The 27939-nt window shown below is 41.3% G+C and overlaps 3 protein-coding genes across 3 annotated transcripts in view; 1 reads left to right on the top strand and 2 right to left on the bottom strand.

Moving 5' to 3' along the window:
- The window catches only part of L3HYPDH (trans-L-3-hydroxyproline dehydratase), a 3162-nt gene extending 2999 nt beyond the window's left edge, over positions 1-163 (bottom strand). Inside the window, exon 1 of the mRNA XM_026053744.1 lies at positions 16-163. Within this exon, the coding sequence (XP_025909529.1) occupies positions 16-163 (148 nt within the window). The remainder of the gene's footprint in view (positions 1-15) is intronic.
- Positions 164-538: 375 nt separating this feature from the next.
- On the top strand, positions 539-4249 carry JKAMP (JNK1/MAPK8 associated membrane protein). Its single transcript, XM_026053739.1, has 7 exons — positions 539-571; positions 702-793; positions 919-1073; positions 1828-2034; positions 2645-2826; positions 3318-3394; positions 3701-4249. The coding sequence occupies exons 1-7, from the start codon at positions 559-561 to the stop codon at positions 3917-3919; spliced, it is 945 nt and encodes a 314-aa protein (XP_025909524.1). The 5' UTR covers positions 539-558; the 3' UTR covers positions 3920-4249.
- A 453-nt stretch (positions 4250-4702) lies between these two features.
- Positions 4703-27920, bottom strand: LOC112959681 (coiled-coil domain-containing protein 175-like). Its single transcript, XM_026053745.1, has 20 exons — positions 27878-27920; positions 24345-24430; positions 22435-22546; positions 21059-21194; positions 20039-20267; positions 19006-19128; positions 17688-17797; positions 16430-16511; positions 15461-15597; positions 15184-15294; positions 13453-13524; positions 12900-13035; positions 12491-12622; positions 8706-8844; positions 8335-8414; positions 7909-8061; positions 6248-6350; positions 6095-6138; positions 5657-5816; positions 4703-4746 (listed from the first exon to the last, which is right to left on the bottom strand). The coding sequence occupies exons 1-20, from the start codon at positions 27918-27920 to the stop codon at positions 4703-4705; spliced, it is 2232 nt and encodes a 743-aa protein (XP_025909530.1).
- Positions 27921-27939: the final 19 nt, after the last annotated feature.

A 27939-nucleotide genomic window follows, 5' to 3' on the forward strand; every position in this document is an offset into this window, starting at 1 on the left:
CGGCCTCCGCCCCGCTCTCCATCGCCGCCCCGGCCGCCACGACGCGCAGCGGCTCCCCGCCCGCGTGCATCTCCACCGTGCGCAGCAGCGGCACCGCGCCGCAGTGCGGCGGCAGCCGCCGGCACCACCCGGCCTCGGCCTCGGCCTCCGCCCCGCTCTCCATCGCCGCCCCGGCCGCCCCGTCTCCCGCCGCCGCCATTCCCCGCTCGAGCCCCGCGGAGAGCAGTGAGCCTGAGCCCCGCCCCCAGGGTGAGGCCACGCCCCCAGGAAGCCACGCCTGTTTATGGCCACGCCCCCGTAGGGCGTGTTGTCCCTCCGCTGGTGGCCACGCCCCCTCATTTGACCGAACCTTATGTACGACCACGCCCCCGCTTGAGGCCCCGCCCCCGATTATGACCACGCCCTCCTGCGCGTGACCACTCCCCTCCTCGGGCGGCGGTCTGTTCTGATTGGGTGCCCGCGCGGGGTGAGGCTGCTGAGGTCACTTTCCGGCGTCGGAAGGGGAGGTGACGTATGCGGTAGTGCGTCGGCGGAGGGGCGGTTGCCGGGTTACCGAGGATGATCCGCTCCGGTAGGGCGGCCGGGCCGGGGCCGGGGCCGGGGCCGGGGCCGGAGCGGGGGCCGGGTCGGGTCGGGTCGGTGCGGCGGGGCCGGGGCCGGGGCCGGGGCCGCCGCGGTGACGGGTCCGCCTGTGCCCGCAGCCGTGGACATCCAGCCCGCCTGCCTCGGCCTCTACTGCGGCCGCACCGTGCTCTCCGTGAACGGCTCCCTGGAGACCTACGGCGAGTGCGGGGTGAGCGGGGCCCGGCGCGCGGGGAGAGGCGCCGCCGTGCCGGAGCTTCAGGCTGGGTTTACTCTCCGCCGTTGGGRTTATCGGGGCTTGGGCGTTTTGTCAGTGCGGCCTTGGGCTCTTGCCAGGTGTGTCCTAGAGGGCAGAGAACTGACGACAACAAGATCTGTCGCGAGTGCGTCGGGTCGCCGGACCGCTACGACTGGCTCTACCTGGGCTTCATGGCCATGCTCCCCCTGGTTTTGCAYTGGTTCTTCATTGAGTGGTATTCAGGGAAGAAGAGGTTAGTATGCTCGCCCATTATTTTTTAAATAAAGCCTACCATATGTGATCGGTGTGGGTTGCTGAATGGTTTTCACAGGCACTGAAAGCTGCCCTGGTGCAGCAGCACCTCAGTTTGGGGTGAGGTGCAGTCTGTATGGGGCCAGGAAAGTTTGTGCTTTATTGTGTAAGGTATTGCATTGGCCTGTGACTGCTTATCTTCTATTCTTAGCCTATTTCTATGAAAAGAAAASCTTAATTTCCTTTATTTTCTCTCTCTTTATAAGAGTGAAGCAATATGTTTCATATTTTAACAAACATCCTCTTTRCAAATTGGGAATCTTCATGTCTGTTTCTTTTAAATATTGAGGCAGCTTTTYCCCTCTTGCCTGTCAAGGAGAGCTCTTCACATTTATGAATGAAAGGCTGGATTTGTGCAGCTGGATTTGTGCACTTGTCCTGCACGTGGCAATAAGGCTTCTTCCCAACCGAGCAGCTGCTGAGCAGAATCTGGATTGTTTATAATTTATGTAGGAGTGAGTGTATTTGTCGTCTGATGTGTTGGACATTAAACATTTTGTTTAAAACGTTGTAAACAAAACGTTTAATGTCCAACGTATCAAAGTTTTCTAGCAGAAAACCGAAGTTTTCTAGCAGGTTTATGCCATTATGAGTCCCAGGGCCCGTTAGCTCTCTGGGTCTCTGCTCTTTGCTCGCCACTGAGGTTTCACATAGTGGCAGCCCAGCAGCCGCGCGTGTCTCGCTGTCCCCCGCAGCTCCAGCGCGCTCTTCCAGCACGTCACCGCCTTGCTGGAGTGCAGCGTGGCCGCCCTGGTCACGCTGCTGGTGAGCGACCCCGTGGGCTCCCTCCACATCCGTTCCTGCAAGGTAAAGAAGCTCTCGGACTGGTACACGATGCTGTACAACCCCAGCCCCGACTACATCACCACGGTGCACTGCACTCACGAAGCTGTCTACCCTCTGTGAGTATAAAGGCTGCTCTGCTCCTGTCTGCTCCTGTCTTTTGTGCAAGTTTGTTTCCCACCAAATTGATTCTTTTCAAAGGGTAAAGAAAGTGTTTTGTTATATATAACTTAGGGCAATAAGTCGCAAAAACCTTGAAGGCTTTCAGTTTGTTGAACTGTCTCGTGTGTGAAATACCTGACAGCTTTTTGAATCGGAACAAAGCAGCTATCTAGCAGTGTCTATTTTAGGTGTTTTCCTATTGCAGGAAAATAGGCGGGGAAGCCCGACCTGTCACAAAATACTAGTGTGATTGTAATTGCTGATGTTCTTACACATGGTGCAAACCTCACTAATGCAAATTCCAGGGAACTTTTTAGGAATCGCTGCTTTCTCCCTGCCAAAGAAGGTGGCAGTCTGATTATTAAGCCCTTAAAACTTGYTTTTGCTCCCATCTCTGCTGCATCATGGCTGTTGGACCTAGGAGGAGACAGTCTGTCATTTTGTATTTGCACATTCCCCTCCTCAGGCTTTAGATTTGACTTCTCTAATCCCAAGTTTCCCAGATCGGAGGGAGTCTGCAGAGCACAGAGGACTGCAAATATTAACCAATCTCCCTCTCTTTGGCAGGTACACAATTGTGTTTATATACTACGCCTTCTGCCTTGTTTTAATGATGCTACTTCGACCTTGCCTGGTGAAGAAGCTCGCCTGTGGTTTGGGAAAGTCTGACCGCTTCAAGAGCATTTACGCAGCCCTTTACTTCTTCCCTGTGCTCACGGTGCTGCAGGCRGTTGGAGGAGGGCTGCTCTGTGAGTTCTCTCCTTGTAGCATTAAAAAAGTCCCATAGTCGCATGTTAACAGACAGCCTGAGGGGTGGGGAGTGAAGGGGGACGCTGCTTGTGCTGCTGGAGGCTGTCCCTTTTTACAGAAAGGGAACAGAGCTGGGTATGAACCAAAACTGGATGCCTCTCTTAGATGGAATTAGTTCTGGGAATTAACTAGCTTTGTTTGAGCTTCCCTGCCCAGGCGGACTGTTTCCTGTCTTCCTTTTTCAGCTAGTGATTTAGTGCACAGTAATGCCAACTAGAAATGTTAACATCATTTGCACTTGTCAGAAGTTAACTTTAACACCCAGTTTAAGCATGAGTGTCATCCTTGCTGCTCCTTTTTGTTGTGTGCTTGATATCATGCTAACAGGCAGTAGCTTAGTTCAAGTGTGTTAGGCGTGGAACAATGACACATATTTCAACAGAGATCTTGCCTTCTTTTTCCTTCTAAAATGTTCAATGTTTGCCTCTAGATTATGCCTTTCCCTATATCATACTGGTTCTGTCCTTGGTTACGCTGGCTGTGTACATGTCTGCTTCAGAAGTGGAGGTAGGTAAACACGTTTTTCCTGTTAAAACTCATAACATAAAATTATATAAATGAGTAGAGTCTTTTTTTGTCCTGCATTTTCTCAGCAGTGCACTCTATTTAAGTCCTTATGACTTCTCCTCTTAGCTGAAGGAAGATCCTGCAAGACTTTTCTCGTATGGCTTGCTGAGAAACAGTATTATATATGGGACAGACTCGAACTCTGGGGCTTCATGGGGTGTTTCTGCCCTAGCAGCAGCTTCTCTTAAACACCAGGTGCTTGGTGACAGGCTGAATACTAACAGGATTCTCTGTTTATTTTGCAAGTCTTTCAAGGATCTTCTTGTCAGGAAGAAGAGACTTGTTGTCCTCTTCAGCCACTGGTTACTTCATGCCTATGGAATCATTTCCATTTCCAAACTGGATAAGCTCGAACAGAACCTCCCTTTACTGGCCTTGGTACCTATTCCTACCCTCTTCTACTTGCTGACTGCCAAGTACACCGAGCCATCCCGCATCCTCGCGGAAAGTGGAAACGGACATTGAAGAGCCCGTGCCAACAACTCTGTCCTCATAGTCTGGATGAAGCAAGCTTAGCTCGTCAGGCATTTGAAAACTTCAGTTTTAAAATAAGTTGTTTATGTACATGACCTTGAGGTGGAACACCTCTGAGTTTGTGGAATATTGAAAAACTGCACTTTTTATTCTTCATAAATAGGTATCTAGATCAAAGGGAATGTCTTTGTAGCTATTTATCACTGTGAAGCTGTATAAAAGCTTGTTGACACATTCTAGTACACTTTTTTTTTTTCTTGTATATGTTTATTTCCTAACGCAGTATTTCAGATGTTATTTGAATAAAAAAGTAATGGAACTTGGTTCTAAAGTTTTTCTCTTCCCCTGAAACTTCCGCTAGGCTGAAAAGTTTCAAATACATAAATATGGATGCAGCTCCCTCTGCCCCTTCCAGCAGAGGCAGCGTGGCTGCCTTAGCCTGTGTGCAGTGGGTGAGTGAGCAGCCCAGGGAGCAGCATGCAGGAGAGAGCCACTCACAAGCGTGCACCAGTGCTCCTTGTCCACATTTATGCGTATTCCTTATGGACAACATGGACCAGGTCCAAAAGTTAGATTGGAGGTTGGTTTTAAAAAGAAAAGCAACAACAGATCTCGGGCAAAAATGCGCTTTAGTGAAGAGTACAGCTCTTGGGTAAGCGTAGGGAGATGTAGAATCACAGTAATTTTAAATGTCCAAGGATCAGGGAGTCTATTGAAAGCAGAGCTTGCAGGAACTCACAGACTGTACTGACCGTGCATGGCAGAACCAAACGTTCACCTCTCCTTCTGGGCGCTAATATTTGACCCTTCAGCTGAATCTGGAATATGAAATATAAATTAAACTCACTGCATCACCTGCTCTCACTAACAGGAAAAAAAGGCAGGGGGGAAATTGATTTAAAAAAAAAAAAAAAAAAAAAAAAACCTCAATAACAGCCATAGAGGCAGAGCAATATTAGGCAGATGTAACTCTGTAATTACAGAAAATGTTACCCAGACTCAAGGATTTCAAAGCAGCCTGAATGCCAGAGCACTCAGCTCTGCACCGTGATTCAATACAGATTCTGTAATAGATTCTGTGGCTGTAGCAGCACAGACACCAAAGCTGGGACTTGTTACGCATCAAGACTCTGCACTAACAGTGAACTGCAAAATCTGCAGGATTTGAATTCAAAAGAGGACTTGAAGCAAGTGGTTTGGCTTGTATGAGCATACAGCCTCCTGTGTCCACCCTCCAAGACAGCACTATAAAATATTGTTAATTTAAATGGAAATTGCACTACAAGCTGCTCATGTGCAAAATTTTAGACACTACAAACATTAATTAACCACTAGTCCTGCCGTGATAACCGCGTAGCAACCAACTGCAGGAGAGAGGGTTTGTTAGTTTTATTTATCCYTTGTGCAAGCTGAAGTAAATTCTGCAAAGATCAGCAACAATCTTAAGAATTTTCTATAGCACCCCCCACACACTGTCATTATCAGAAATTTCAAGGAAGTGGAAACTAAATATTATAAGGCATTGTGTTATAAGGCATGCCTAATTTTGCTAATAAATACCTCAGCTTTTCCACTGTGACTAAGTCTAGATCTGCAAATAGGATGATTTTGTATGACACAGCTATCCTGCTGTTTTCTAACAGGCTACTAAAAATGAATATATTCAGTGGAAGTCCAATGGGGTTAGAAAAGAAAGGAAAGGAAAAGAATAAATTTGCTGGATCTTACGGTGAGCCACTCTGGATGTTTTTTCAACTAGAGAATCAAGTCCTTCCAGATTATTTTGTAGCCTCCTATTAATATCACCCAGTTTTTCCTCTCGTTGTTGAATTTTTGTTATTAGAGCTTCCATTGCTTTTAGTATTTCCCGCTCATTCTCCAAAAATTCCTGTTTGTTATGAGACAAAGTAGAAAGATCTCATTAATAAGACACTTGTTTTATTTATCTTGCTTTTCCATAGCTTGCCTGGCCACCAAACCTGTAGCTCTGCTGGAAGCTTTTCATTAAGTCCCCACTACTGTCACAGAGCAGCTAGAAAGCCCAAGCTTAATACTTTTCCCCTGACTTTAAAAAGTGTATTGACATATTTGCAATATGGAATTTTATCTTTGGCATAGAAAGCAAAGAATTTACGCAAAGCAGTAGGAGATAAAACTAAAATTCACCTTTTGCATAGAGCTGTCCTCTGACCATCCCTTCAGAAGAACATCTACAACAGAATCCAAAGTTAAAATATGGTAGGGAGCTCTGAAAAAAAGATCTTGAAGATATGCTTTTAAAAAATCATTTTGTTTTGAAATACATCTTGACATAATTACCATGAAACACTGCTAGGTCATTCAGGAGTTGGGCTGTTGCTGACTTGTGATTTTCTGCTTCAAAATTCATTGCAAAAATATCTTCTTTTATCTGTGCATTGCACTGTGAAAAAAATAATTACAGACAAGGACTGGTCACAGTTTTTAATGATTCTAGACAGCTTCCCAGTTTCGGGAGAGACCAGAAAGAAAAAACGATCTATTTATTTATGTTTTTAAACTTAAAGATCTACAAGGTTAATGGACTTGCTCAGGTCTCATTCTCTTTTGACAACAGCATCCTCTTCATCTTGTTGAACAAATGTYGACAATTGCCAAAATAAACAAACATACACATTAGCTATGGCTATACCAGCAAATAAAATGGGTCAGGGCACAGAGAGCAAGTGAAATGGCCCAGGCCATGCCCGTGCAGGAAACTTTTCCCCACTCTCTTCCCCTTGGGAGGTGGGACTCATCCACCACGGAGAAATTGAASTAATTCTTGGTTTGTCTTGTTCCCAGACAGATTGGGCTGAAATGTGCTACRTGGCCCAGGTCAGAGACAAGAAAACAGCATTTCCTAGTGCAATTCAAGCATCAAAATAAATTAAATCCAACCTAGAGCCTCTCAGGTCTGTCAGTGAACTACACATAAAGGGAGAAAAATGTGTGCTGTAAATAAGGGTTTCCTTTCTGGYGGAAGCCTTTGTTTCCATGAGGATATGATCAGACAAAGCCACAGAGCAGCTGGTGCCCAGCACCTCAACGCCAGCCTATGTAGGGGTTGGCTCTGAGCATCAGCCTGGCACCGATCAGCAGGGACGCTGCTTTTATGGCCTTTCCTTGTGGCTTTTATGGAAAAGAAGTTCCACTCGCATGACAGCCCAGGACCCCAAACTCCTACAGACTATTTCCAAGGACCGCTTTGGAAATGTTGGCAGCTTAAATTCCATTCTCAAAAGTGAAGGAGCGACTTTGGTATCTAAACCTAGTCTTTTCCAGTGAAGATTTAGCACCCAAGTGCTCAGAATGTGTCTGTAAAAATGGGAACTGGATGGAAAATCAAAGGCTTAGCCAAGAGGGAAGTGCCCCCAAACTGTCTTGTTTGAGACCAGAGGTGGYGGCATCGGGAAAAGGCAGCAGTTTCTCCACTCACCAGAAGTCAACAAGAAAATAATGTCCATCTAATCAAAGTTCTTCCCTGCTGTTTTGCTGAGAGGTCTGACCAGAGGGGCTATTTTGTTGAGTGGCTGCTGAAGCGGCTCCTATTCTTGATTAATCCTCTCTGATTTACAGTGATAAAAATTGCATGTAATCACAGAATAATTTAGGCTGGAAAGGACACTAAGAGGGCATCCCACTGCTCAAAACAGAGCCAACTTTGAGATAAAATTGGGATGCTCAGACCCTCATCCAGCTGAGTTTCAGTACCTCCAAAGTGCCATGGTCTCTCTTAGTGCCTGATCGCGTTTATCAGGCATGGTAACATGATGATCATAACATGATCAAGCTGAAAACAAGCCTCCTGTTTTGAAGGCAGGAGTTCACCATCAATTTCACCYGGGAAGCTGGCTATGGGCTCTGGCAGGCAGCACAACAGCCACCAACACCACGCTTTGGGAATAAAAAATACAGCCCTGGAATGGGATCTTCATACTGTCACCCCTCAAGGCACTCACGGATTTTAATCTGCAGTTCTCAGTGTGCACGATGTCGAGTTTCCTGTTGATCTCATAGATGTCTCTTTCCAGCCACTTGGCACTCTCTGTATGATGTTTCAGTTGGTCGAAGGCAGCGCTGCGCTTGATCCGCAATTTCTTCCTCAGGTCCCGCTGTAAATAAATCCCCTAGTGCTAACGGAYCTTGGCTCTATGTAGGATTTTTGCAATCTAACTAAACAAACTGGAAAGGACTTTTATTCTGCAGGAGCTCTCATTTAAGACCTGAGAGATGCAAAATCAAGCCTAAGAGCAGCTTGCTACAAATGCTGGGCCACAGGTTGAGCCGGATAGAAACCCCGTACACGAAGCAACTGTGAAACCAAGGTGGACCACAGAAGCAGAAGACCTGAGAGAAAGACAGGACTCTAAATTTCAAGCAGTTACCATGCCCTCCTTGAGCCTCTCCGTAGTCTTGATTGACCGCTCAATGGATTTTCTGGCTTTTATTTCCTCATCCTTCCTTTCTAAAAAGCAGAGAAAGGATTTTTAGACAGTGTAATGGCTGAACATCAAAGTTAAACTGTTATAGGGAAAACTGGGTTTCATCAGCAAGTGATCTGTTTAACRTGTCTGGCATTATTTTTAAATGAGCCCCATTTACATCATGGCCATGTCTACAGATTCCAGTCGTTCCAAAGAGCTCAGTTCCTGCTTGCTTCACTGTTCACCTGAACCACAGCCAAAGGACTATGGCAAAGGTGCTTTCTGAAAAGAAGAGACGGTACCATTCTGCAGAAGATCTACATAATACTTACTCAAAAATGATTTCCTGAGTTCTTCATATTTTTCCTGATTCTCTTTTAATTGTCTCTGGGTTTCTTCCAAGGTTAGTTTGCTTATATTTAATTCTTGTTCCTTTTGATGCAGATTCTCAGTCACAGTTTTGAAGTCATTCTTTAATGAAAACAAATGTTAATCAACAATCTAAGCAACATTTAATGCATAAATAATTCAGAGCAAAAAGCATAGAAAATAAGACTGGAATTGATCCCAAGAGGTCATCTTAGTCCATCCCTCTGCTCTACAGCAGAATCAATTAGACCTAAGTACCCATGACAGATGTTTGAGCTATCCTTAAAAACCCTAGCAATAGAGATACCATGTCTCAGACAACTGATTCCAGGGTTTTACTATTTTTACTATCTATGCTGTCAATGTTTTCCAGGGGTAAACTATTTCTCAAATTAAATCTGCTCTGTTCCCTGTTATTTGTCTCATCTCAAGTGTACAAGGGGTAAAGTTTATCATCTTGCTATATATCTTTTATTCATTTGGAGTTTACTAGTCTGTCTTATCTTAGCCTGCTTTGTTTTAAGCAAAGAAGCTACACGAGAAGCCTCAACCTTTCTCCTGATCATTTTGGTGAGCTCATTTCATCTCTCAAGATGATCTACACTCTTCTTAAAATAAGGGATCAAAAAGCAGACACTGCACAGCAGCTGTATCTTGCCAAAACTGGAAAGAGCAGAAAATTAACCTCACACGTCTTGACAYGCTGTACAGTCCTTCCCACGGCCTGGGTTGATAGCTGCCCTCCTTTACCACTACCTATCCTTCCATTTGGCCGTTCTGTTTGACCCCCTTCAGGCTGGATTTGTACAGAAAACCACTTCTGCCAAAGCACACCAATTTGTATATTTATGTCTCCTTCCTTTTTCTTTTTTTTTTTTTAATTACTTCTTCAACTTGCTAAGAGAATTCTAGCTCTACCCTCCAGAGGGTGCTCCCGGCCCTATCTTGTTAGCCATCTGCACACCCAACAAGCGTTCTCTCTATCCTATCCTTCGAGTTATTAAGGAAAACACAGATGAATTCCAGTCTGAGAACAGACCCTCCTCAAACGAACCAAGTTCATTAGTCTATTCTGGCAGTAAAACATCATCTAGGATGATTTTTTTCAACCTGCAAAGGAGAAAACTCAAGGGATATACAATAAATGTATATGAAATCATGAAAGCTAAAAACAGGGAGAAGATAAGGACGCAACAGCCTTTCATTGCTTCTTAGAACACAAGAATTGCGAGATGCCAATAAACCTTTGGGTCACTAGCTTTAAAACAAAAGATTTTTTTTTGTTCTTATTATTTATAATTAAATAAATTACAGAACTCACTGTTCTAGGTTGCTATGGAGGACATTTACATGAATTAAAAGAATCAATCGRCAACTGAAAAATGTGGCATTGAGGATTTAACATAGAATAAAATTCCATCAAAAGCTGTTAGCCACTAAATGCAGATACCATCTCCAGCCAAGGAAATTCATGACACCCTATTTGTCAGGGAGAGTGCAGAAGAGGATCATTCTGCACTTGACTGTTTTGATATTTCGCCTCGAAGCAGCGCTGCTGATCACTGCTGAAGTCGGGATCCTGCAAGGACCAAACTTGTGTCTTATCCCTCATGGCTATTCTAGGAAATGAAGCTGATTTGGGCTTCACCTAGTTTTTACGTGCACTTAAAAATTATTATCAATAATTCTGAAATGTCTTCAGCTACTCAATGCCCTGAAAGTGAATTTCATCAGACCCCATGTCCTGCAAACCTCTAAATTCCCAGGTATGCTGGCTACCTCGTTCCTTCCTGATGCTGGCCCAGGTTATCACCTTCCTGGATGTTTTSATCAGCCATTTGGTTCTGCTCACCCATCGGTGAAGCAAAATAAATTTAAAAATTTCTTATCACCAACGTGGAGTGCTTTCCTGTTATTTCACATGTCCTTTCCTACAGGCATTTCATTCTGAGGCTTGATATGTCTCACTTTTTCCATTCACACCCAGGCTTAGGCAGGTTTTTTTTTCAATCCTACTGATACCTGTTTAATGTAAATGTAACTACATAGCTCCTGGATCCGAGCTTTATGTGTGACAAGGCTGCACAGACCTAACATCCTGGGAATCTTTGCACTGGATTATATCAAAACAGGGGAGAAGAAATACTGGGACTTAACGACTCAGTAGATCATCACCTGATCTTGCACATATATTTATCACCTGAATACCATTACAAATCTGTACATTTTAATCTTTCTGTGTCTCATTTCTTAGCATTTCTGACCTCTGGTTTTAAAGCAAAAAACATCAAAGATATGTATGTGCATCTTGGCATAGTGGCATCTCGTGTTGTTACAGCCAAAAGGAACACGTCAGGAATCACATGACTTTTTGGTAGAAAATTACTTTTTTTTTTCCTCTTTTGTTGCAATAGGTAAATAGATAAAGGTATAGTCCTGTAATATGGTGTTACCATTACAGCAACAAGCCATAATTTTTGTATTGAGTTTTCTGACCCTTTTGATAAAGCAATAGTAGCTGCTTTTTCTTCTCCTTTGTGACAGTCACAATTACTTCTTCAACCTGGTTCTGTCCAGGCTATCAATAAAAGTCAACCCTCAGAAAACATTTTCATCAGCACTGTAYTACGTGAGAGAAAAACACCTTTAGAGTGGGTTATATTAAAAAAAAAAAAAAAAAAAGTCATTGGAATAAGACTAAAGGTATATCTAATGTCTCTTTTATATATGAGACATAGCTCAACTGACAGAAAGAGGATGCAAATGAATCCAGCACAAATGTTTGTTTAGCAGGGACAGGCTCAGCCTTGACSTCCAGGGAGGCCTCAGCAGCTACGTGGCCATAACCGTGTTGTGAGATACAGGAGCACATCCTCTGCTGACAGCCAAATGAGAAAGGTCCCCACGGCCTTCCGTAAATCCACCTCTCTAAGGTCAGGTACACAAAGAGGATATTTCCTGCACTCCTGACATCTGATTTCTCCTAGTTCAAATCAGACTGTTGACCGAGACTCAGACAGTGAAGATTGATTCCCCGGGGACAGAGCATGTTTTACATCCTGGACATCAGAAAAGTGCCTGAAAATTCTGAGCCTCGCGTGGCTCATGTTCAGCATTCCAGTGTCTGGCTTTCTTTGGGAAAAAAGCACTCACCAGTGTTTTAAAGAGCAAAGATATAAGCAGCCTTAGGTTCTGCCTTGCACAACCCRAGTCACTCTGACAGATTTACCACACCAATAACTTCAAGCAGACTTTGATCAGTGTCTGAAATCAGGCTGTCAAAATTTCATGAATGTTCAGCTGTTAACCCCTAAACGATGGAACCAATTCTACATTGGAAACTCCCAGCAAAGCTGAACTCCATGCAGGGCAAGACTGAATCTGCTCTTACACATATATTTATTTTAAAATGGGAGACATTCCTTCTGAGAAACTTGACTGCATGGCATTCTGTTGACATATAGGGCCATATGCAGAGAAATGCATGTGTGGGTATGTACAGGTGTGTAGATTCCAGTGGCTCAGTAATCTCAGGGTCTCATCCTAAAGGATTGCCAGTATAAAAAGAAAGAAAGAAAATGAGAGCCACACAAAACTGAAAAGTAGAAAGTCTACCTGAAACAATTACTGGCAGATGGGTCATACTTCCTTTGCAGATCCCAGTGAGCACCTTGACTGAGATGCTCCAAACACTGCCAATTCATCCACTGGAGACCTTCTCAAAGCCAAGAAAAAGAACAAAACTTACCTCCAGGCATTTTATTTTGGTAGTAAAATCCTCCTTATAAATCCTGTAGTCAGCTTCCSTCTTATTTATCTCATCATCCAGGGCTTTGACTTGGTTTTCCGACTGCAAAAGTTCTTTCTCTAAGTCTTCAATCTCATTATGGAAAACAAAATGAAGAAGCTCAGTGATTCCTGTAATACACAGGAGCTACCTGGACTCCTCAGAAATCAGTTATCAAAACAAAATGAGCGCAATCTGCATTTAAAAYATATTTACTTTAAATTGTTAACAATAGGAGTTAAGGTCATATAATTACATCTGATAATATGATTAATATCCTGCAGCAAACTGGCCTTTGAGGTTAGTTACTGTGACACCATTTTATTCCAATTATTATAACAACGTGACATGAATGTGCTGCTTAACATACCTCCACAAGTAGTTTAGCATGCTGCTTTTTACCAGYCTCTATTCTTTCATCCACTTCTTTTTTTCTTTCCTCCTCCCTTGAGAGAAAGAAGTTTTTCTGTTTTGTTAAGTGCAGCTTCTTCCACTGAAGCATTGCTCTAGGACAGAGGCATAGGAGGAAAGTAAAACTGAAATTGGGAGATAAACATTCAAGGGATATACGTAAGATTTTTAGACACTAATTTAAGGCACTAGAAGATTCAAACAGATTTGCCWTAACTTTGACTACAATCGAAATGGTTTAGGTAGAAGTTCCAGCTCCTCAAAATCCACAAAAAGAGCAGCCTACGTGGTAAATTCAGTGGTTGTCACCACCTGGTATTACAGCAATGCTACTCAAATGAAGTGACAGCAGTACGTGAGGAGATGGGCTSTTACTGCCAGCACACCACTAATTATTTACATCGTGAGTCCTTRGTTTTATATCTCATATAAAACAGCAGCAACAAAATGCAATAATTCATTAGTTTGCTGCTTTATTTCTAAAGCAATGCAGACATGCTAGTTAATACTACCTCATCTCACTTTCGGACTTCAAATTTTGCTCTAGAAATTTCAGTCCCTTTTCATAGCTCTGCCTCAGGCTTCTGTGGGGAAGAGAAGAGAAATCCTCAGAARGAGAGCTGAAGGTTTGCACAACATGTACTTTACGTTGATTTTTTAGGATAGTCTTCACAAATTTCCTTTGCACCAGCCAACATGCTCAGCACTTCCACTAGGTAGAGAGAGGCAACGCAGTATGAGGGTCACATCTCAAAAAAACTTACATATTTGGGTTCAGCCACAGCTGCCTGTCTCACCTGTTGTTTCTCAGGCTGGATTTATCAGTTTAGAATTAAGAGGCTCTCGTTAGGAACTAATGCAAAGCTGAGGGCCTTTTCTTTTTTTCTTTTTTTTTTTTTTTTTTCCAGGCCAGAAACAGTACACAAATCCAAACCACAAGAACAGACGCTTCAGAAATGAAGGATTACTAATACACTAGTGTATTTGAAGCAAGTATTACAAAAGAATATTCACAGAAGTAGAATTTCTAACCAGATGGACAAATTGATTTTAATTTGCTATTATACACCTTCTAGTTCATTACGTATGATAAATACTAAAATGGATTAACTTTATATGGATTCAATGCATCCATAGGGGAGTTCAGTAAAATAAGAAGGGTTGTAATRTGAATCAGCAGTAAGTTGTTCCTGTACATGTGAATTACAAGGGAAAAATGTTCTTAGAAATGCTGCTGATTTTTACTCCTTCAAGGTTCAAAGGTGGGAGAAAGCAGCTGCTCCAAACCCCACAGACTTGCACAGAGGTGGATATGGAGCTTTCTCCCAAAGCTATTGTTCAAAGTGCAACCAATCCCAAGCCAATACACCAAGAAATTTCAAGAGAAGCTGAATGTGTCCCAAATAATGACTACACAACTTCACTACAAGTTCTCCTCCTCTTYAGCACTGCATGGCTACCTAATCCTCTTCCCTTTTGTCATCCACATTTACATGACTACAATATCTCTGCCAGGTAAAATGAAGACAGTGCTCCTAACGAGACAGAGATGGACTTCATTTCCTGCAGAGCAGAATGAACGTACTGTAGGTTTTCATATTCAATATGGATCTTGCATATTCAATGTGAAAAGGCAGGTGAGCAATATTTTTTTTTCTCTTTATCTATAACTATACCCAGAAGTAGGACAACTCCATATTAAGGAAAATTCCATAGGAGGATTCCAAGAGATAACAGGAAGACTCTGGCAGCAGAGTCACTCCAGTACCAGAGTATCAAAAAGTTGCACAGAACCCAGGACAATTAGTTAAAATATAGACTGATTTAGGAGATATAGAACTAATTGGCTGAACCTTTTCGCTCCATCTTGCAAAGAATGAAGACTCGCACTTCCATGCCTAGATACCACTGTAAAAGGCTGTGGCTTAATCCAAGACGTGGTACCACCATATGTGGTTAAAAATCACAACAGTTGTTTGGCAAGTTTTACGTTCTGTGTTGTCTCAATACCCTTCATTACTTTATCTTCCTTACTTCATGGTAACGACCTACATAATGAATTATAGTAACTTACAACTAACTTTTTTGCTGCAGGAAGTTTCCTACCAGCTTGCCAGTATGGTTTATAAATCCATTAAACATCCCTATTGAATGCTACATTTCAGAATCTTGCAAACCAGCTGCGCTCTTGAGTAAACTGTACTGAGAACATTTACTGCTGTCAAAATGGAAAGATTACATACAGTAGATTAGCTCCAAGATTTTCAATTTCCTCTTCTAGGCTTTTCTCTTCCACCATACGATTTTCCAAAAGTTCAAGATTTTCATCTAGCAGAACGGATAATTTTCCCAGCCTACAAGAAGAAATATATATATATATATATATATATATTAGACTTTTTTTTAGATTAGATCCTTTGTGAGGCATAAATGTGATCTCACTCTGTAACAAGAAAGCCCTAGTCAAAAAACCACATACTTTACAAATCTGTATCCAAAAATCTGACAAGTAAAACCTACTTTTCCACRGTTTTATCCCTTTTCAGAGCCCAGTGTTGTTCTTCTTCCTCTAATTGCTGGTACTTTTGGTGTGCTTCTTTATTTTCAAATTTAAGCTTTTTATTTAGGTGTTCAACATTCTGTAGCTCTCTTGTAATCTAGAAGCAAGAAGCACTGATGTTAGCTGATTATTCTTTCTCTATCTGCTTTATCTCATAACAATATTTTATATTGCTCTAGTGCATCAGAAGATCWTAGAGAACCTCAGAGTGAACGAAGATTGCCAACACAATTAGCATKTGTGAACGTCAGATCAAGATCTCTTCTCTGGATCTTCATATCCATGATCCCGTGCAAAYCAACTGTTTGGGAACAGCTTGACATAGCTTGCAGGCCCTGTGCAGACACCCAAGTTAGCCTTAAACTGGCACAGTTTTACTGTTACTAGCACAATGTGGCCACAGCAGATGAAGCTGACATTGCTATAGGTTAATTTAAATCACTTTTCCCAGAAGGTATGTAGCAGGAATGAAAAAAAGATGGTGAGGATGGCACGGAATGGAAAAAATTAATGAGGCAATGACTCTTAGCTGGATAAAGTAAAGGCTTTGTAGACTTCCCTGTGACCATCAGTGACCTGGAGAAAGCAATCAGGGAAGAGCTACTACGTGTCTGTCCAGCATGGGAAGGATACTCATGCTCACTCCCCTCTGTGTATCCCTTAGGTCTCAAGACCACCCCATGTGGACTCCCTGCCAAAGGGCAGATCTTGGCATTATGTTCAGAGCATGAMTAGGAAGGAAAGCTCCAAAACGCTCCATAAATGTTCGCTCTCTGCAAGCACAGAAGCACAGGTTAATCAAAGCACCCAACGCACCTCACATGTAAGATTTTTTGCAGGCTTGCTCTCAGTGAGTGTTTTTAGTAAGACAAGGMTTAGTAGAACTGGAGAGGCAGAATAAAAATCTAATAAATAAATAAAAATCTTACCCTTTCAAGTTCCTTATTCAAAGCATCTTTTTCATGCACAAATTCAGATTTTAAAATCTGTATGTCAGAATCAAGCTGTTCTCTATTAAACAAAGTAATTTAGACATATTTAGGTGGACAATAACAAAAAGTTATTAACTATTACACATTTTTATTCCCAGGCTTCTCACAAGAGACTGTGTGAATTTCTGCATGTATTTGGATCCTGTGCCATTCAAGGATCCTTATTAATTTCTTCCCTCCAAGAGATCTCATGGGGAAAAAAAAAACTGAAAAGAAGGAAGGATGTAGAGAACTGAAAATACAAGCCAAGATAGGAGAGCTTGTGGAAAATGATAATATCTTATATAGACAAACTGATAAGTAAGACCAAGACTACATTGACCAGATTCTTTCTTTAACTCAACTGTCCAACTTATCTATTTCACTAAATAGAGGAAGTTTTGATGGTCAAAGACTCTAAAAGAAATAAAGACACTCAATGCTGATGATCTATAAAAACACATTTGTAAATGAACAGAAAGACCGTGTTTTTCTTCTACTAAGACAGCCTATGAAAATCACCATATTCTACAGGTCCATTTACATTCACCAGCTCACAACTACTTGAACCCTCGAAACACAGGCATGGTCAGCGTCAATGAGTCAAGTCAATATTCAGGAGGGTACAGATTTATAGAMGCTTATAAAGCAGCTTATAACTGCTTATAGAATCAAAGGCCACGGCTGGGCCATGCTGCTCGTATTACAATATTTGCATTGTTARTTAATGTCAATATTCATTTCATTAAGACATCTGCCATCAAGAAAAACACTAGTTAAAAATAGTTCAGAGCAATGCATTCTTTTTTAACCAARTTTCCAAGGATTCGTATTTCTTCTTTACACAGCCTGTAAAGGGAGGATGGTTCAGACAAGAAGTCTGAGTCAAAAGGAAGATTTCCTTGTTTTTCTTTTCCAATACATCATTCCCATAACCCCCCAGAAGGTCTGCTGCTGAGCCAGAGAAGCAGCCATGGACATAGGGAAGAGCAAATTAGTTCAGTCCCTGATGTCTTCCTTAATTTTACTGTATGGTCTCTGAAGCCACAAAAAAGGCCCCCATTTATAAAGAGATAATTTGGCTCTGTTAGTTCTCTCAGATATTAAATAGTTTACCTACTTTATAGACTGGTTCTTCATAAATATTAGTGTAAACTTCTTCAGAATATATTGATGTAGTTTTAGCAAAAAGATCAAAGAGTGTAATAATTCTTACTTCTTTTTCAAGAGTTCCAACMTGTTCGTTTTTTTTAATTTCAGGTTTTTTTCCAGTTGCTTGCTTGTTTCTTTATATTTTGCTATGAGAGACTCTTCATTAGATATAGCCTATTAAAATAAAACATACTGACATAATGCATGGAATTTCCAAATTGCAAATAATCCCTTCCCTCCTGCAAGTAGTCTTTTTTTTTTTTTACTTTTTAAAAGTTTGCCTAACATCTTCATGACATCCTCCTGTACTATTGTTTAAACACTCGGAGATTTCATAGGCAAAATTACTGACAGTTTAAAAAAAAAAAAAGAGGAAATAGTGGTCAAGGCTGTTTTTATTATATTTAATAATTGAAAGGGCTTTAAAAGCATCAACTCAAGGTGATAATGAAAAGAAAATTTAAAAAATGTGACCTATAAACTCTGTCCTYTACGGCCTTTTATTTGCTGTAGAGTTAACTTGGGTACAATTTTGGAGTTTTATTAGCTGCTCAGCTAATTATTAGTAGCTCAGCAGATATTCAAGTCAACACTCATATTTTTAGGTAACTCTGTAGGAAACAGAAGACAAAGACACWTTTTTTTTTTTCCATAGTTTTCTCAGAAAACCTATCCCAGCAAAAAGGGGAAAATCCTTTTGAAGCTGGCAGGATTATCTAGTAGCCAATATTAAGTAGAGAGCAGACAGAGGAAGCCTGGGTGGATATTTTTATCCATATTAGCTTCGRCTTTCCAGGTGTTGTGCATCCTAAAGACTGTCATGTCCGCCAGGATGGAGTGATTACACTGGAGGATGCATGGAGAAAGACATTAGAGGAACATTTTATCTTTTCTAACTTTCTTCCAGTTTCTCCTCTTTATATCACTCTTGAACTTTATGAATGTTTCCTCTCCATGTTTATACCAACGAGTATTCATTGAGAGTCATTTTGTTTTTTCAGCTAGTCCCCCAAAAAGATGCACCAGAGCCATGTAGAGGGCTGGGGCCCAGAGCATCCTCTCACTCCTTTTTTTTTTTTTTTTTGTGTGTGTGTGTGTTCCCTATAAGTGCATCTTTATAAATTAATTCACTAGCAAGGAGTAGCCAACAATTTTGTTACACTAGTAAAAATACATAAACCCTCTATTTTTGACAGTGACTTTATAACCAAGTAATTAACTCAACAATGCCCGTGAATTAGACATCAAGTATGCACATTTTTTTCTTAAAAAATAGCGTCCCCAATTTTCTCTAAATTCCCATCACTCTGATCAATTATGAAATTAAATTTCGATCTCCATTTTAACACTGAAATAAGAGCTTTTTTTTGTGAATAACTTACCACTGAATTCACCATTATTAAATTCTCTATGTTCAATGATTTTATATTCAAGGCTTCATATTTATCCTTTTTCTCTGAAGTTTTTGCCTGCTGAGTATCAAGGATTCTCTTCATTTCTTTCTCCTAGATAAATAATACAATTAATTTATCCTTAGCAGTGCACTGTGTATAGTTTAAAAACATATGTTCAAACATAACCATTTCTGGAGCCTTCCAAAAATCAGATGAGTACAAAATTTATATTAGAAGAAAATAATTTTCTGCAAAAGCCACAGCGATGTATCAGCTGAACACATTTTGTTCACAAACAAAACAATAATWTGTGAACATAATATGTGAATTAGGATCTGATCAGGCAAAATTTCACGTGATTTTATTTCCAATGTAGAGACTTGATTATAACATACTAAGAACAGAGTTACAAATTTGTTCTGCGGAAAAACAGTTCTTACTAGGAAGTTGTCTTTTAATTTATCTATTTCTGTTTTTTTTTTTTTTTTTTTTTTTTTTTTTTTTAGAAAGGTTTTCAAATATACACAACTGAAAGAAGGGCTGAGCACAAAACCAGCAACACCCAATCACAGAGCCTGCTGGAAATACAGGTGTTTTTATCTTAAGCAGTGGGTCTGGAGGACTTGAAATCCCAGCCTGTGATGTATTTGTCCCACAGCCAGTAAGAAGCATAAATATTACAGATGACATTCTGAGAGCTGCTATAGAAAATAAATTTTATCTATCACAAAATTTTGATGTGTGTGTGCATTTGTGGRTGTATATACATATACATTGTACACAGCACCTTAGCATAGGTATGCAGAGCCAAAACAGTTTGGGAATCTGTGCATCCCATGGTTAAAGTGATCCCATGTACATCCTTCTTTGCTTCTATGGAGGCAAAATTTGGCTTCACGTGAGAAAGTTAAGCGTAACATTGAGTGTAATTTCAAAAGTGATTTCATTGTTTGGTGCTATGTAAATCTATATATCTATGCTATATAACTGACCAACTGTGAAATGTATTTCAAAGCTCTACCTTTAATTTACAGTCTTCTTTTTCTTTCCAMAGTTTCTGCATTTTTACTGCTACTTGTTCTTTCAATTCTTTTAATGCTGCTTTTGCCCTGATTATTTCTTTTTCTGTATCTCTTGTTTTCTCCCARGTATCATTTAAGAGAACATTTGTGTTAACTTTCCTTGCCATCCTTTCATTCAGCAACTCTATAATTCCCTGATACTGCATCCGCAAGCGGTCTTGCTCCTCACTGGAAAAAATAACAGAAGGAAATGATATTTCATTCAGATCAAAGACTTGGTTCAAATGGTTGTGGAAATGAACACTTGACCATCCATACATCAACACTATATGTACTAAAAGCATGACATGCACCCCTAGCTGTGATTCAGGTCATCTAAGAGCTGGTATTTCAGGGGAAGAGCTTTCTCTCTTCCTTTTCTAGGCTTTACTCCTTCTGGCATGATTATTTTCTATATGTTCTGCTAAACCAAAAATGCTGCTTTCAAGCAAGGGAAGAATGAAGAAAACAGGCTTCCCCCATGAAAATGCAGCGTGATTTATTTTTAAACAGCTCTAGCAGCATGGCAGAAGGTGACAGGAAACAAATATCTCCCATTTCTGCATTCACTTGGGATAACTCCTTGAAGGGCAAGATGGATTTCTGTCTCAGCTGCTGACCAGGATTTCTTGAATCAGACCTGCTTTCAATACATACATATACTTCAAACTGAGAACCATCATCTTTGCAGTTGTTTCTTACCATTAACTGTTAAAAGAGAAGATTCTCCCCACTGCTRCGAGAAGCAAATCTGCAGCCAGGTTTCTGTACACCAGTTTATCGGGGCCACAGGGGGCCGGCAGCAGCAGCCAGGCTCCACATTCAGGAAACAAGATCTTAAAAATGAGGCTTGCTGCTGCAGCCAGGAGTTTTCTAGGGACATTTGCAGCGAGCTGCAGGGTTGAGGGATGCACAATTCACCATCACCTCTCCCTCCTCATCTTGCTGGTGTGATTTTCCTTGTTCCAATGCGTACGTACCACAGGGCAGCGTTCTGCTTTTCACTAAGGTTTTGCTTCTCATCCAGCGATGCAATTTCACGAGCAACGCTTTTCAGGGCAGCCTGCAACTGCTCTATCTGAGCAGCACTCGATTCACGAGCAGCAGTAACAAGGGCTGAAAAAATAAATGCAAAACAGGCAGAGGCCTCTCAGCTATAAAAAGGCATATATGAGATAATGCATAAAGGGGCTGATCTATAATCTCTACTTCATTGCTGTAGACTGTGTCACCCAGTAAGGGGTAGCTGTCATTCTAAGTGACTGTGTAGATAATATTCCCTAAATCACACAAATTATTTTATCATTTATTATTTATTATTTTATCATTTATTATTAGTCTTATCACATTTTTCCTGACTCATCTGTATTTGCTGCTGAGAAGAAGCCTGCAGTATGAGAGTCTCTTTTTCATGCTATACATCCAGGAAATTCCCACCACACATAAACTACTTTTTTAAGATTTTTWTTTTGTTTTCTTGAAAGCCCTCTGCCCAGATGGAGGGGTAGAACAGCATCYCCTTGCTAAAAATCCAATGACATTTCTTCCTGAGGAGGTGCTGCTGCATGAAAGCAAAGAAACCCCTCGATGCAGGTGTCTGGTGGCTCAAGCTGGTCTGTGCAGGGGCGTTGCACTGCAGCATCTTTGCAGCTTCTGAGGTAGCAGCACATTTGTGTGCAGCCTCCCCCACAGAAACACTCAGGCAGTGCAGAACAGCAGCAGCTACAATAAACAACCTGCTAAATGCATAGCAACCACATGGTATAATAGGGGAAATCACTTTGAAGTGAAGTCTTACCTGTTTTTTTTTTAAATAATTTTTTTTTAAAAAGAGAGAATTTTTCTCCCTAGAGCTCAAAGCTTGTTTTTATTTAGATGCATTTGAGCTAATCCTTAGCCTCCCTTCACAGACAATGCAAAGAAAGACTCCATGCAGGAGTATTTGGTCAGAAGAAGGCCACTCAGAAGTAATCTCACATCAGATAAGTGACATTAACCCTATTTTACAAAGGGGAAGCTTGCAGCATGCAAGGCATGCAGTGCTCCACACCATGTGTCACAGAAAGGCTGGGATGGGAATTCAACGCTGTGGTTGAGGGTTCTCTCCACTATTGCTTGTGCATGGTCTTCCGTGAAGTTCTCTCTCATTTATATTACTCTGAGATAATATTTCTTTAGGGTATCACATGACAGTGAGCACCCATCCTCTTATTAATCAATTACCATTAATGAATTACTGCAAGTGATTTACCTGTCAGTAAGATTTACGTTATAGAACACTGCTTCAACTTGTTTAAATACTCACCAAATTCAGCTTTCTTCTATTTTCAGATGTGGTTAAGTCAGTACTACCTACCTGTCATCTCTGCCATAATCACTCCTCGGAAGTGCCGCGTTCTGACGCGAAGTTTGCTGTTTTCAATGGTCTCCTCTTCCAAGCGTTCAAGGGTTTGTCTTCTAATTTCTTCCTGACAATTAATAAATTCACAAATACCCATAGTGGAAGTCAGAACTAATACTACAAGAAAAAGCACTTTTTTTTTTTTCTTGCAGAAAAAATAAACAAACAATATTTTGCCTCTTTTTTACCTAGATGACATTGGATGTTTTCTGCCTCTACATGCTTCATCCCCCTTGCTCAATATTTGCTCTCTTTTTTCCTTTCTTTCCCTCTTCAGATAAGAACTAGCTTGTTCTACAGCTACCCACAATCAGGTAGCTTCAGTAACTCTTCTGAGAGGTGCCATCTTCAGGAAGCTGTCCCCCATATCTCCGCTACAAAAAAAGTGTTGGCAAGGAAGTCTTTAGCTGTCACCTTTTGCCATTGAAGGAGAAAGGTGTCATTCTCCTTCCCCAATGCCTAAAGCTCTACTGAAGTGAAAGGAGAGCTGGCTTTGAGATACACTGTCACCTGGCTCTTTCTTTCTGGTGTGAGAAGGGTCTTTTTAGAGTGATGGCAGAGCAAGAGAAAACAGACTGAAGCAATTGCAGAAGTAGTCCTTGAACAACTGAATCCCTAAACTGGTATGACTGAGAAGTGCAGGTGGGTTGATACAGCCCCCAAAGTCTGAGAAAATAAATGTTTAACTGGATTTTGACAGTGGTTATTAGTGACATGGCTTATGCATAAACTCAGTTCCATCTTTCTCCTTGAGTTCTCTCAGCAGCTACAAGCAGACACTGTGAGAAGTTGCTCTCTGGAGAGCAAATTCTGTATGTATGCACATAAACCACTCTCCTTTCCTTGAGACAATGAAATATTTAGAAGTGTAAAATTAATATGCGAAAGGTTTTAATTTCATATGAATTACACCCTCAATTAACTGAAGCAGTGAAAAAGAAAACAGCTTTATGATTTCAGCACATTATATAAACACTTATCTGAGAGATTAATACAGAGCTGGTCTGAAGTAGATGATTTAGAGAAGCAGTGGGGGAGAACAGAGAGTTTTAAAAGATTTACATTTATCTAGACAAATATGGAGATACTTTTAAAAATATATTCTGTTTGAAGCCATTCTGGCTTTAATGACCTTTGAAGTCTTCCAAGAAAATCTGTTTGCCTATGAACAGTCACCCTCAGGTGACGATTGCTCCAAGATCTCTTATTACCACACACAACGCAGTTATATCAAGAAAAGTCGGAGTGTTGAAAAAAAATTAAATTGCACCGATTCAGAGGACAAACTACATGTCTGCTACTCCATACCATCTGCTGAACCAAGTGACATTAGTGGATATAACCTCACAATCGCCTTAGGRTGCTGATGATATGAAGCACTCTATGTATGTTGACCTCTTCCTTCTGGGGATCTTCATGATGCTCCTATTCATTCACAGTAGATCTGGGGTTGATGTCTCTTGCTCAAAGTCATTCAACAAAAATGATGATAAAGATGGGAAACAGAACTTCTTGMTGAGCACAAGACCCCTCTTGACTTCAGCAAAAGCCTAGGACCTCCTCAAATTTTACTAGCTCCTAGGGAAGGTGACAACTGCTCTTCCCAGAATAAGACATTGGTCCCACAACAGGAGAGATGAGGGCTGGATCTGCTCCTTGAGTTACCCCAGTCAGGGTGGCTTGTTCTACTGCAGTCAAACCTCTGTGGGCGGGAAAGCATCCACCAAGTTCACCTGCAACTGCCTCTCTCTTAATAGAGTGTACATTACACAAACCCTCTGATGTTRTAACTGTAAATTAATAATTGCATGGCTGCCAAGTAACTCTTGTCCATATACTTAAAGCTAAACATTAGATTTTCTTACCAATTTCTTAATAGCAGCAATAGTATCTTCAAGATGCTGCACTGTTTCCCCACTGAATTCATAGTCTTCATTTTTCAGCTGTTTTTCTGAATGAAAAATACAGAAAAAAAATTATTTTTTAAACTTCAAATATTGCTCCATTGTTCTGAAGAATTACTATGAAAGGGAAGGATTTGTTTCTTAATTCATTGCTAAATCTGTTCTGCCACATTCTAAACTAGGTCAGTGTCTTTCACACTCCTCCTCCTGGTGCACAAGAAAGGCAGAGGCACAAGTGCTGTATGTGGTCCAGAGGACCTGATAACATGTTCGGTCACACATGGTTACAATGCAAATTTTGCAAAAATGATCTTTTAAAGCAGTCACTGAGAAAAGTTAGTAGAGGTTATTAAAATAGAGTAAAAGCTGTGGATGGAAATAATTTCCCTTTACGTAGGCTGTAGCTAATCTTTAGAATTTTTGTCAAGCAGTTATGGCTTCATTATGTCTCTTTCCAACTAGAAATACTAATCCGGATGCATCACAGCCTGAAGTGAGATTTACGTTACAGCTGAAGCTACTCTTTGTATTGTTAAATTTAATTTAATTTCAGCTGCAATAATAATCGCCGGGATTTGGATTCTGTAAAAGATTAGTGTACCTGTTACAGTGGCATGACTCTTTTTTATACACTATCTTTGCAACAGGGACTAAATCCCTACATATAAATATATATTTATAAAAGTAAATTCTTAATCCAAGCATAAGTGAATCTGCCTTTAATATGACCTATGAACCTGCTTGAAAACTAGAGACTTTCTCACTTCACTATGATTTTTACTCTGAGCTAGTGGGAAGAAAGGCCRGATGCAGGCACTACCTCTGCCCTATGTGCCCATCCTTAGGCTTGATGACAATAATCTATCACCCTGGCATTTTCCACAAAATAGTGGCTCCTAGTGGGAGAGATGACAGAAAACAAACCCATTTAAGTAGCAAACTGTAGCGTGGGTGTAAGACAGGGCCATCTTCACAAATTACTACTAATTCTAAGCAATTGCTTCCAACTGAAGTAATTTCCTTTTTTTAACTACTTTCAAATTAACATAATTGTGAGCTATCTTCCTCAGAAACACATGAAAATTTAGGGAATATTATGCATAAATAAAAATCTATCTTAAGCTCTGCTTGTCAATCTTTTTTTCCCAGTTCTTTAGATCCTCACTTCCAGGTTCCCATTTTCTCCTCTCATTTATTTTTCCTCTCCTTTTTCCTTTCACTTACTCTCTCACATCCTTCAGAAAAAAAAAAAAAAAAAAAAGAGATGAAGCATTTTTTCAGTGTCTTACTTTACCCTTTACTGAGCCAAAACTGAATGACAAATGTAAACTAAACCTCAATAAAGTATAGCTTCCCCAATTTTTCTTTAGCAAGTGACCTCTTTCTAAAGCCTTACCATTTTTTCTTACATGCTGCTCCAAAATTCAACCATTTTTCCTCCACCCACTTCACTGCCAAAACTCTTCTCCTAATCAAACCTTTAAGTCTTTTTAAAATGGCATAAAAGTCATGGTGACTTATCTAGAAATGTCATCTATCACCTCACATTCCACCTCCTTGCATCTCTCTTTCAAGTGCCACACACACAATTTTCTGGCCCCAAAACAGCATCAGTCACAGTTTTTCCCCTGAACACAACAGAGTAATACTTGAGATACTTAAGGATACTACATTCTCAAAAGCCATAAAGTTACATGCCCCACCTGAAATCCCTCCTCAAAATCCCAGCTCCTTAGGGCACATGATGAACTGCAGTCTGACAGTGGCCAGGAAGGCAGAGCGCTCAAATCACAGACATCTACTGACCATTTATTTTCACATCGTATTAGATCTCTTGCCAGAGCTTATGTCGCCCCGTGCCATTTGTCACAGCTGTGGATGATTTTTCTGACCTCTAGATTACGAACTCTTTAAGGAACACTATGCACTATGGCTGCATGACCCTTAAACCCAGCCTGTGGGGATAATGCCCTGCAACATGTCTCAAAGGTAATGGGAAAGCTCAGAGCCTTGCTCCACACTGCCCTTAATTTGACAGCTGAGGTGCCCAGAAGGGAACATTTTGTGATATACATCTATAACCACAAGCTGTCCCAATACTGGCAGTTTACAGGAAAGCAATTTTGTCAGACAAGAATAACTTTCCATTACCATAAACCAGAACTGACAACAACGGAAAGTTTTGAATGTTCTGAATTGAAAAAATTTGAAAAGATAACCAAAATGCAATACACCCCCAGTCCAAAATCCATGCCTGGAGGCTGCTCTGCCTCAGTGCACACCTCAGCCTCCTCCGAAAGCAGTACACTACAGCCAGAGGAAGCTTGCTCCAAATTTGTCTCCTGGCATTTAGTTTATTTGTTGCTTTTCCTCTGGCTAATTTTATTATTCTTAGCTCAATTTCCTTGCTTACAACCTCACRTAATCCTTCTGCATGAAGATTAATCTCTCCTCCTAAAGCAGATTCATTCTGCTGTTAAGTCATCGCTTCACCTCTTTCACGAAGGCCTTTGTGCCAGATTGCTGAATTGCTCCAATTTTGTGTCTCCGTAATCCATTCTGCTGCCCCGGAGGCAGGCTGTATTTCTTACGAGAGACACTGTGATAAATAGGACTCTGTAGGTCACATTTATCTTCCAAGAGAGCCCACGAGCAGACAACCAAGGAAAGAGAATTAACATTCAAGACAACTCAAGGGCTCCTCAGCTCTCCAGACCTGAAAGCAATGAATTTGTGTTTTGGGAATATTTGAAATTTCCTCCCGTTGGACATCATGCCACACGCTCGCTTCAAGGCCGAGGGCACTGTGGGCATCGGTCTCACACCACCTGCCACAGCTCCAGGCCAAGCCACACTCTTCCCTCATGTTCCACCAGGCTCCCGGGTGAGGATTTCTGGACATTTCTGCCCCATAACATCCCTGTTATTTGTAGCAAGGTTTATACCCACATAGAAGCTGCAGCTSTTCATGAAAATACCAGTCTGGGATTTTTGTTTGTTTGCTTTAAACAGCGTTTCCAGAAAGAAGATGTAGCAGGAAAAGGCTCAAAGAGGAAAAGCCCTAGACATCTTCACATAGCTGCTTGCCAAAAAGTCTTGGAAGTCCCACAGAGCAACCAGATGGCCACAGACAGGAAGAAAACACATTAATAAGCACGGCCACAGCCCCATTTCGGAGCACGCAGCCCACATGGGGTCCCTCCCCGCCATCCCTGGCCATGACCCTGTCCTTAGGCTTTTGCCACCTCCATGTTACCTGTGCTTGAAGGGGTCAAGCGGGAGAGACAGCCCACGGGGATGACGTTACGTGGGTTTTTTAAAAGACCAGTAAGGTTAAGAGAAAGCTACACTCGTTTTCCCTACAAAACCCATGAAATAGATGTTAAAAGCCAKCATGGCAGCTCCCTCACCCCCGAACAATTAGTTCTCCCATTGAAGGAGCAACCAGCCCCACTGGGAGCCTCCCTGCACCCCGTCTCCCTCCGAGCACCCACCCAGGCCCTGCAGGCGGCCCAGGGCGGCCACTGCCACCATCATGGTGGCCCCAGCAGGTCCT

Source organism: Nothoprocta perdicaria, unplaced genomic scaffold, assembly GCF_003342845.1.
Source record: "Nothoprocta perdicaria isolate Ctin4 unplaced genomic scaffold, notPer1 scaffold_118, whole genome shotgun sequence".
Classification (NCBI taxonomy): Eukaryota; Metazoa; Chordata; class Aves; order Tinamiformes; family Tinamidae; genus Nothoprocta; species Nothoprocta perdicaria.